The following is a 10,128-nucleotide window of genomic DNA, read 5'->3' as shown; positions in this document are numbered from 1 at the left end:
GGTCTGAATTTGCGTGGCCCAAAAATATGTGGACATTTTTTTTTACTTCGACAACAACAAACACAACAAATACACAACAACACAATACACACAACAATACAATACAATACAATACAACACAACACACAATACAATTGTAACAAACAACAACAACACAATTGTGTATACAATTTTAACAAATGTTTGCGTATGTGTGAAGCTTAACCCTTTTCCAGGCCGCACCAATCTACAGTTTTCCCAAAAAATCCAAATTATGTTCCAATGAATCCAGCTTCGATGATTCATTTAAAGACGTCACATTTTCCGAAAGACCAATCTAATTTGAATCTTAAGTCGGAAGGCTAGTTGAAATTCTATTGGCGCGTATGTGGTCTATAAATCGTACTATGCCTGAAAGAGGATTAAGAAGAATGTTTTGAAGATAATTTAATTTAGTTTATATTTAATTATTCTGCAAACGATACCAACATTTCATAGATTATATTGTTTTTACCACAACGGTGGCAAACAAGCGTACCGGCCGCTGGATAGAAAGCAGTTATTTCAGCATTTTTATATAGTTATTTGTTGGACAAAGTTGTTGTTTAACCGCTGGTACTAATATTGATACCCAAGAAAGCGAAATATTCCAAAATTGCGTAGCGTAGCGAGTGGTTCGAAAAGTGGAAGAATCTTGAGCGTTGCGAGGGTTTCAAGGCAACGTTAAACAAATTTTGCCACAGAGTGAAACACTAAATTTTTCACCACACCAACGCGAAGAAAATACTAACTGTAAAATATCAAACAAAATTAAACCAAATCAAAACCAAACGAACGTTATTAAATATTTATCACTCAAAATCATCATTTAAAAGTTAATTCTACCAGCTAACGTAAGGACACAACTCAAAACTTGCATTTGATTACTTTGTCACACGTGTGGATAAAATGCAACTTTCTTATTAGTTTTTGAACAATCAAGATAGCCTTGACCAGCTGGTGCATGTGGTGAAAATATATTTACTTAATTAGAATAGTAGATACATAAACGACCGTTATTTAGTTTCATATTAACACTAAACATTACGAATACCAAACACACGCACATAGTATAGTCACCCAACTCTCCGTAAACACTTACACATTTCAACAACCTAAGAAGTAAAGCCGTTAAGACCATAGTCGCCAGTAAACTACTTGCCCTTTAGTCCTTTGCTTCTCAAGTACATAATTAAGCATTGTGTACACTCGGGAATCGAACCTGTGCGTGCTTCAGATATCGATATGTAGGTGCGAATCTTACTTTCACACGCTGACCCACTTAACATATGGGCAGTGGACGGATGTGTTATGAATGTCGAGTCCCATAACAAGCTGGTTTTATTTTGGGCTTGTGTATTTTTGTGATCCGTTATAGGCGGCGCATAAATAAGTTGATGGACCAAAAATGAAAATTCGACAATTAAATAAATATATTGTCGAATTTTAATTTTTGTCATGAAAATGAAAAATTGTTTATTCAGTTTAAGAATTACTTATACAGGTAAGTGTTGGTGCCTTTTTTTAAGTAACAAAATACCTATGTTAAGAGGCACCGCTCTTCCTTAATTAGTAGTTAAATAACAATCTTTTTAAAATTAAAATATAAATTTAAAGAAATAAAACCAGCCAAGTGCGAGTCGGACTCGCCCACCGAGGGTTCCGTACTTTTTAGTATTTGTTGTTATAGCGGCAAGAGAAATACATCATCTGTGAAAATTTCAACTGTCTAGCTATCACGCATCATGAGATACAGCCTGGTGACAGACAGACAGACAGACGGACAGACGAAAGGACGGACAGCGGAGTCTTAGTAATAGGGTCCAGTTTTTACCCTTTGGGTACGGAACCCTAAAAACAAATGTTTCTTATGGAATTTAAGGTTTATGACTTAAAATCATTAAATAAAGCTAAATTTGGTATTTTTTATTAAATTCTCAAACCATTTATTTAATGATAATTAATATCGAACGAACTATTATTATGAGCGTTTTACGTTTTGTTATCTGTCAAAAGCTACTTAAACACGCTCCAAAGACGGCTTTCCGAGCTAGTGAGGGCAAAAATATTTTATTTGGATATATTAGAAGTTGGCCTTTTTTTTTAATTGGAGCATAATAGTACCCAACCCACCAACAGTGCCGGATTAAGCCAGCGCGGGGCCTGTAGCAAATTCTATCATGGGGCCCATGGATCGTTTTAATTTTATCGGACGAAGTGAAACTTAGGTTTTTTACGGCCACAATACGTAGGTGCGCGGAGCATTTGGGCCACAACCACAATGTAGGCGTAGGTGCGCGGGGGCATTTGGGCCACAACCACAATGTAGGCGTAGGTGCGCGGGGGCATTTGCAACTTTTGCCACATGGCTAAGCGGGGCCGGGGCCCTTGGCATTTGCTACTTTTGCCACGTGGCTAAGCGGGGGGCCCTTGGCATTTGCTACTTTTGCCACGTGGCTAATTCGCCACTGTGTACAGTTACCAGAAATAATATGTTACACAACGAGGGCCGCAAAAATGTCTGACACGATCTTATTTGCATTGCAGCCACAGACCAGTAGAGGCGGTTTTCTATGATTGTAGAGCAATAAGTGCGCGTCACATCTTTTTGCGGCCCTCGTTGTAACATATCATTGCAGGTGACTACAGTAGCCACTATATTGGATGGAGTTATTGTGAAGTGAAGACATATAAGGGCCATCTACATCCGCTGTCAGATTTGAAGAACAAAATCGTAAACTTTACACGTCATTATAGTCAACGAATCTTTGCCTTAAAGATAAATTAGATAATGAATATGGTGGTCCTTCGAACCGGAGTCATTGTTTTATTCCGTTTGAAACAAGCTTCGATACTTTCCCACGAGGTAATTACCTTACAACAGTTACCAACCAAGTAACTGCCATAAAAACCAGAACTGGGTAATATTCGTATACGAAACAGTAAATTTGCTACGCTCTGGTGAATGAGATATCTTTCCTAATTTATCAAGGTAACTAGTCTTGGCATATTAGAATTTTAATTAGTTGACCGAGCGATAGCGAAGGTCTCCGTTTCAGTTTGGGCAAAAATTATTTCGTATGTCCAGATGTTTCTGTCTTGAGGTCGCATTTCTCAACAGACTGTCGTGAAATTTAGTGAGAGGTTTGATTGGTAAGAATTATCGATTGGTAAGAGGGTCGATTAAATTTTTTGATTTGAAAATTTCTGGAAATAGCGGAGCCATGGGGGTTTACGAGGTCTACAGCTCACAGAGCCACTGATTGCTGTAATATTTAGGTAAATTTAGTTTAGTTCAAGGTGACAGTGAATTAACTGAAATAAGTAAAACAAGGAGAAGTAGAACTGAGGTATTCCTTTATTTCAAAAGGAGGTGATTTACTATTACGGATATACTTATTCAATAGTATTTATATTTTTACATGGAAATTTTCATCACATTAACCATTATTAAACCTAGGCCATTTATCAGTATTCAATTCAGTATCAACAATGAGTAACGTCATTTCGAAAAAATACAACCATTCTGAATAATCTATTTTTAATTCTCATTGACATATGCCGACGACGTCGGGAACGATTTAAAAAAATCTTATAAATAATATACAAAATAATACAAACATTAGTTCGTTTCTTGAAACCAAATGAGATTTAACATTATCGTAACATTATCTGCGGGTATTCATGTTCATTATTTTACATCGTGATTGTACAGAAAAATAAATACACATATGTGACTACACAACCGGTGATTGCTTACAGGTGCTTAGCACTTCTCGTCAAGGAGAGGGTCCAGGCCGAAGCCCAGGTCCAGGGCGGGGGCACGCTTACCGTGCTTCAGCGGCGGGGCACGCTTGTGCCCCTGCGTCCCGCTGTGCCCCACGTGCCCGTTTACGTGTCTAACGTCCCCCCCAAAAAGCTCACTAAGAGTCTGCTGCACTTTTCCACCTCCACTACACGTCACTATCAGCTTTCTCAGTTCGGGCTTATTAGTTTTACTAGCATTATTCATATGTACAGTTTTAGACAACGATAGAGCGTTCTGATTATAATAATAATTGTTCGTCGCGCCGGTTTTACACTGAGAACGAGAGAGCGAAGACTTTATGTTACTCCGGACCGTCGCGAATTTCTTGCCTAAGGTGATGGCGCCGCCTGCGTGCGACGCGTTGAACGTGCACAGCGCCAGCGGCCGCGGGCAGGTTGAATACCAGCACACATCGCCCGGCACCAGCGGGGGCGGGCCCTCGTCTGATCTCTCTGGACGTTCCACCTTTTCAATCTTAGGTACTACGGGCGGCAGCACCGGCGACGACGCGGGCACCTCAAGCGGGACCTCGGCATCATCAGGTAGCAAAAACGGCTCGGTCGGCAGCGGCAGGGTTTGGCTCAGCAGCGGCGCGATAGTAGACGTATCCGGCAAGACACCGTGCGACTCTTCCAAGCTGACGAGACTCGCGTAGATGTCATTGACTTGCTGTTCAGGTGTGAGGCCGTTGAACGCGCTGAGATCTAACGAAGCGTTGACGAGTAAAGGCGTGAGGAGCGGTGCGGGCGCGGCGGCCGCTGCTGCTGCTGCCGCCGCTGCTGCCGCCGCCGCAGCCGCATTCGCCTGCTGCCCCGCGTCTCTCGCTGCTCGATGCTCAGCCAATAACGTATCGAATGGTTTAATTCTACCTTCAACTGTCCGCCGTAGGGAAAGAGCGTGCGCTTTACAAGTAAGAGACCGCGTGCACGGCTTAGGGTTGTCAGCGGTGACAACTCCACAGTGCTTGTTAGGGTCATACTCTCGGAGACTAAATTTCGATTTCGCCTTCGGCCGCGCTTTGCTCGTCGGCGTGGCCGGCGCCGGTTTTAAAGCTTGAGCGTTGAGCACGCCCGTGTCTATCACGGATGCCAGCATGGGTGAGGTGTTCGATGCAAATTGTAAACTAGATAAATCTGTGTCAGTCATGGTGTGGTAAGCGAGAGACCCATCCACGGGCGCGAACAGGTCCGTTTGTACCGTATCGGTGGTTTGGGGAAAGTTGAGATCTTGCATCTTCCCTATATCTCTAATTATATTCTTCCAATCTGCTGCATTTGTGATGTCGTCCGCACTCTGTATGCCTTCAGAGTTCATAATATCAACTATATCATCGGTGATGTTCTCACCAAGAGGCAGGTCCTCTGTATCTTGTATACTAACCACCGGCAGCTCCCCTGTCTCCACACATACTTGGACTTCTCCAGTGACTGCTGAAGAAGTGCCCGGCTCTTCTAAGTATTGCAAATCAGGCTGCGGTATCACTATCCTTGAAAGAGGAGTTGTAGCTGTGTAAACAGGAGACGTCTCCATGGGGACAGGCAGGATGTCTACAGGGGGAGGGGGTGGAGGCAGTTCTTTTTTATGTCGACTCCGACTGTGACCACTTTTGAGCTTGACTGTGGGTGCGGGAGGTGGAGGTGGGAGTATGGGTTCGGAGCCCGTGTGGGACTCGAGTAAGTGTCTGTAAGCCGCACTGCACTTCACTACCACTCCGCACATGTGGCAGATGGCCGCGTTGAGATTGTCCATTTGCGGGAAGAGGCCGTGGAGGCTCATGGAGTCGTGGTGCAGGCGGTGCAGGCCGGCGCGGCGGTAGCGCGGCGCGCCCGGCTTGTAGGGGTGCTGCGGCCGCGTGGGCGCCGCTTTGCCGTCCGCCGCGGGCTCGTCGCGCCGCGGCGACGAGTGCCCGATCTCGCTCACCCAGAGGTCCCATGGCTTCTCGTTGCACTTCACGGGACTCACGATCTTCGCCGCGAACGAGAAGTCGCCGGACATGTTGCGCGTGCTAGCTGCCGTCGAACGGACGCGTGACCTCACGGGAGACCAGCCATGGCTCGGCCGAGGCTCTTAGGTTATTATCCCATTTTTGTTCTCGGGTCGCGGCGATCCACCACGCGATCGAAGTCACATCTTAGCAGGGCCGTTTACCTCATTATTTACACTCGTTTAACTGAAACGTGTTATGATTGCTTTAGCTTTAATATTTACAGGGACAGATGATCTATCTCACTGACAGCTGATTATGCAGATTGTAAGTTTTTCTCGAGGACGGAACGCTTCCATCTGTACACGATTATTTATTTTATGCTATCCAGGTTCCGATTGTTAAAATCTTGAGGTCTTTTGTCGTCATTTATGTGATATTAAACTCACTACACGCAAATAAAATGTCCAAAATTTCTGTTTGGTTGTAATTTACTATAGAAAGCATCAACACTTTTTTTAAAAGTATATGTGAAGACCGAAACTCTATGGTCATTCATTCATTTCATTGTAGTGACGTGACACGCTAAACCAAAACCGGTTTCAAATCCACGTTGCAGATTGTCATCCAAAACAAACGTGCTTTAGTTTATAACTTTGAAAAACGCATCTGAAATTAGGATCGAGATATATTTTAACACGCGCTAATAATTAATTCTCAATGGAACCTAATTGTTGACAATATTTTGACAAGTTGTATAACTTCAAAAAGCTCAAATCAAATGTCAGTGCCGCAAACTAATTTTGTTTAAATATTTAAAAAAATCAGTATGTTCTAGTGAAAAATCCTATTCGCGTGACTATGCCGGGCTCGATTTGCTGCCGCAAAGAGTCGCTTAACCACGCTCATGTTTCTAAAGAGTATGTTTAAGTCGATTCTAATTGGCCTCCCCGTCGGCCTAACCCTGCTGGACACCGTGGGGTATGTGGCTCGGGTCGAGGGTATATCTATGCAGCCAGCGCTCAATCCTGAAGCGAAGAACATGGACTACGTGTTTTTATCGCGATGGGCGATCAGAGACTTCAGTGTGAAGCGAGGTGACGTTGTATCGCTGGTGTCGCCGAAAGATCCTAACCAGAAGATTATCAAGCGCGTGGTAGCGCTCCAGGGTGACGTCGTGAGCACGCTAGGCTACAAAACGCAATACGTGAAGGTTCCCGATGGCCACTGCTGGGTGGAAGGCGACCACACAGGCCACACGTTAGACAGCAACACTTTTGGGCCCGTGTCATTAGGTCTGTTGAACGCTAAGGCTATAGCCATAGTGTGGCCTCCCGATCGATGGCAGCAACTCGAAGCTAAATTGCCGGCACACAGAAGACCGATCAGCATGCCTGTGTAGTGGTAAATGTTACGTTTAGGACCACAAAAGTTACATCAATGTTTACAAGTAACTGCCTGTTTGTTTTATTACATCTTGATGTTTATAGTGGAAATTTATAAAATAGGTGATAGGGTGAAAATGATTGTGAAATCTACCTTCAGTTACTTAAATTAGGGGAAGTTTGTTGCTGTATTATAGACATAAGTTCCAAGACTTTAGTTGTAATGATTTACTTGTCTGCATTTGCTTAATGTTTATGTTTATGAGCCATTCTATTTAAAGTACACTAGTTTTTTTTAGAATTTTTTATGTTATTTCTACTCAAGAATCTTATTTAAGCTCTTTCAATCTTAATAGGATAAAAAAAGGGTCTCAAGATTTTTATATCCATTCTGTTACTATTTTTTATTAACTTTGTATGATGGTAATGGAATGGAAGGAACGAAAAATTTATGGAAATTTTGGGACATTAGGATTGAAAGAGCTTGTGGTAGAAATAACATAAAAAAATCCTAAATCTGAAAAAAAGTGTAGTTTTCAACTTTAATGGCCCTGATGATTAATGTTTAGCCTATATAGCCAAGTAACCATCCTTAAAGTAATGCCAAATTAACTGATCTTGCTTTTAGATCTCTTAACTAGTCTATTTGTTCCTGTTTCGCTTCCTATCATGAACTATGATAACTTTCTTATTACCTTTTAGACAAGTTTGTTATTGGTTGAAACTTCAATGTCAAACTAGTTTTTCTGTAAACAGGTTTGAAAAGGTGACCTAGCTCAATTGTTTCTGTTGTTAAACTGAAGGAACTGTATTCTGTAATTCTACCTACAATCAAATTAACTTATTTAAATTTCATTGCAACTAATTTACTGCCTTTAACCTATAAGACATACTTTCCAACAAAATACGAAAATAGTTTCAAATGCAAACGCGAAGCAAAGCAGCGCGTCGGGCCCACGGCGTCGCGTTCGCGACAAGATCGCCCACGTAGGACACTTCTATAAGTATCAAAGGGTTGATTCACACCGCGCCGCATCGCTTCGCGTTCTTGTGAGATAAGATAAAAAATAGTATAATTATCTGTAATGCAATAAATCAATGAAATTAAAGGTACAAGTTTCAAGAAAGTTAACTATATAGTAATTATAACGGTTGAATAAAAAAATAGAACTACACGTTTTGCTTTATTTAAATAAACAATTACCAATCATAGGTACTATAACTTATCTTATAGTGTCAAAGCTAAATATATTTAGCATACAGCCAGGCTAGCACATGATTGGCGCAACATTATCTCGCCCGACTACCCGTCCCAGTTAAATAATAGTTAGTTTTACTCAAGTGTAAAAGTATTGACTTCTCCATATCAGTGATGGAAACTTGTGACTTATGCATTTTTTTAAAACAAACTTAACAACTGGTCAAAGAATTCTCTTCTAAAATTTTTACAACATGTTCATATGATGTCCCTCTTCTTATAATACTATAACATCCACTTTTAGTCAGGTCTACCACAGTTGAACCGGTCCTGTTTTGGTCTAAGCCCTGACTTAGCACACCTCCATCAAAAACTGCCCCCAAATGACAGTACAAGTGTTCAAACTCCTTTACAGACAGTGTGGATGGCTCATTACTAAAGTTAGCACTAGTCAGTGCTATAGGCATATCAAATTTTTCTGTAACTTTATTGATGAAACTGTGATTGGGTATCCTAATACCGATTTTTGTAGTTTTCGGGTTGAGATATGGATTATTTAACTCTTTTGTCTTTTCTAACACTATTGTTACGGGGCCAGGTAGTAAACTGTTCAGCAAATCATCACTTAGATGGTCTGCATTGCCCCATTTACGTACATTATTAATGTATGTCACACATATTGCTACTGGTTTGGTGGAATCTCTACCTTTAATACTATATAGTTTCTTTATAGCTTCAGGACAGTTAGCGCTGCAAGCTAAACCGTAGATGGTGTCTGTAGGAACGGCTATTACTTGTCCTGTGGCAAGGTACTTTGCAGCTTTTGAACTGGAGGTTTCTAGTGAGATGGAAATGACAGGAGCCATTTTTTCAATCTTCATTTTTGGTGAAGCACTTCTACTTATTAACAAACTACTAAATATATTAAGTCTTTTCATTAAATTCATGCTCAAACTTTGTCACATGTAAATCAATTGTTTTTTTTTATCTAATCACGCCAATTGTGAGCACACTTGTGGTTACAGCAGCGGTAGAATGTGGTCATAGGTTCATCAGCAGATCGGGTCTGAAGTTGCATGAAGTATGCCTTTCCGTGGCTGCACTTTGGACACACAGCATCTGTTGAATCTACATTCTCCCAGGCAGCAGCGCCGCCCATAATATAATCCAGCTCCTGAAACGTTATATATATATATCTATACTCAATGGAAAAACTAGACATCAATTTTTAATGTTCCGTACAAAACTTTGTTCACGGAACACTTATTTTTAATTTATTTTAGAAAAAAGGTTAGGCTATATGATAATGACTAAATAAAGTCATGTTTTGGTAACTTTCAAATCAAAAGCAGCTATTAACAAAATAAACTAAATCAACGTTTATTTTCAGACAGTGAGAACAGATTGCATCACTACAGGATTAAGTAATTTAATGTACCAACCTTGAGTTTAGGGAACGTCCGTGACGAAACCTTCTTCCTGACGCTGTAGACATATGGACACGAGTTGCACCCGTACCTGAGGCCCGTCTCCGGTGCCTCCTCCACCATAAGAATGTTAGCACACGTCGGGCAGAATAACATTATCAGTTTTCACCATGCTTCTAACGCATAAGGTAAAGCAAAAGGACGCTTTCTCTGAAGTTCTTAGGTTGACTTAACTTTATTACGAGCAATCGGAGCAATTCGTAATCTATTTTATCAGTTTTATCAAGGAAACGTTTGTTATCAATATTTTTAGGTTAGTTTGTTAGTTTAATTCACTGACAGCCTGACACCATCCTGACACGCATGAC

General features: G+C 41.3%; 4 protein-coding genes across 4 annotated transcripts; 1 reads left to right on the top strand and 3 right to left on the bottom strand.

The window, feature by feature from the left end:
• Positions 1-3,358: 3,358 nt before the first annotated feature.
• On the bottom strand, positions 3,359-6,291 carry LOC134750108 (uncharacterized). The gene has a single exon (XM_063685203.1). The coding sequence runs from the start codon at positions 5,819-5,821 to the stop codon at positions 3,785-3,787; it is 2,037 nt and encodes a 678-aa protein (XP_063541273.1). The 5' UTR covers positions 5,822-6,291; the 3' UTR covers positions 3,359-3,784.
• Positions 6,292-6,497: 206 nt separating this feature from the next.
• Positions 6,498-8,310, top strand: LOC134750200 (mitochondrial inner membrane protease subunit 2). The gene has a single exon (XM_063685331.1). The coding sequence runs from the start codon at positions 6,658-6,660 to the stop codon at positions 7,150-7,152; it is 495 nt and encodes a 164-aa protein (XP_063541401.1). The 5' UTR covers positions 6,498-6,657; the 3' UTR covers positions 7,153-8,310.
• LOC134750199 (threonylcarbamoyl-AMP synthase) lies at positions 8,294-9,280 on the bottom strand. The gene has a single exon (XM_063685330.1). It carries the CDS (start codon positions 9,278-9,280, stop codon positions 8,546-8,548), a length of 735 nt encoding a protein of 244 aa, XP_063541400.1. The 3' UTR covers positions 8,294-8,545.
• On the bottom strand, positions 9,254-10,117 carry LOC134750201 (DNA-directed RNA polymerase III subunit RPC10). The gene is made up of 2 exons (XM_063685333.1): positions 9,776-10,117; positions 9,254-9,507 (listed from the first exon to the last, which is right to left on the bottom strand). Exons 1-2 carry the CDS (start codon positions 9,914-9,916, stop codon positions 9,322-9,324), a joined length of 327 nt encoding a protein of 108 aa, XP_063541403.1. The 5' UTR covers positions 9,917-10,117; the 3' UTR covers positions 9,254-9,321.
• Between the last annotated feature and the right edge of the window lie 11 nt (positions 10,118-10,128).

The sequence above is a fragment of the Cydia strobilella genome, chromosome 19 (genome assembly GCF_947568885.1).
Source record: "Cydia strobilella chromosome 19, ilCydStro3.1, whole genome shotgun sequence".
Classification (NCBI taxonomy): domain Eukaryota; kingdom Metazoa; phylum Arthropoda; class Insecta; order Lepidoptera; family Tortricidae; genus Cydia; species Cydia strobilella.
Note: the sequence above shows the minus strand (reverse complement) of the source record. Positions and strands in the feature narration are given on the sequence as shown.

Excerpts from the sequence above, each read along its gene's own strand:
- LOC134750108 (XM_063685203.1), bottom strand. The coding sequence starts at position 5,821 with ATGTCCGGCGACTTCTCGTTCGCGGCGAAGATCGTGAGTCCCGTGAAG.
- LOC134750200 (XM_063685331.1), top strand. The coding sequence starts at position 6,658 with ATGTTTCTAAAGAGTATGTTTAAGTCGATTCTAATTGGCCTCCCCGTC.
- LOC134750199 (XM_063685330.1), bottom strand. The coding sequence starts at position 9,280 with ATGAATTTAATGAAAAGACTTAATATATTTAGTAGTTTGTTAATAAGT.
- LOC134750201 (XM_063685333.1), bottom strand. The coding sequence starts at position 9,916 with ATGTTATTCTGCCCGACGTGTGCTAACATTCTTATGGTGGAGGAGGCA. Across the intron at positions 9,508-9,775 it reads GGACGTTCCCTAAACTCAAG|GAGCTGGATTATATTATGGG; the intron begins GTTGGTACATTA and ends ATAACGTTTCAG.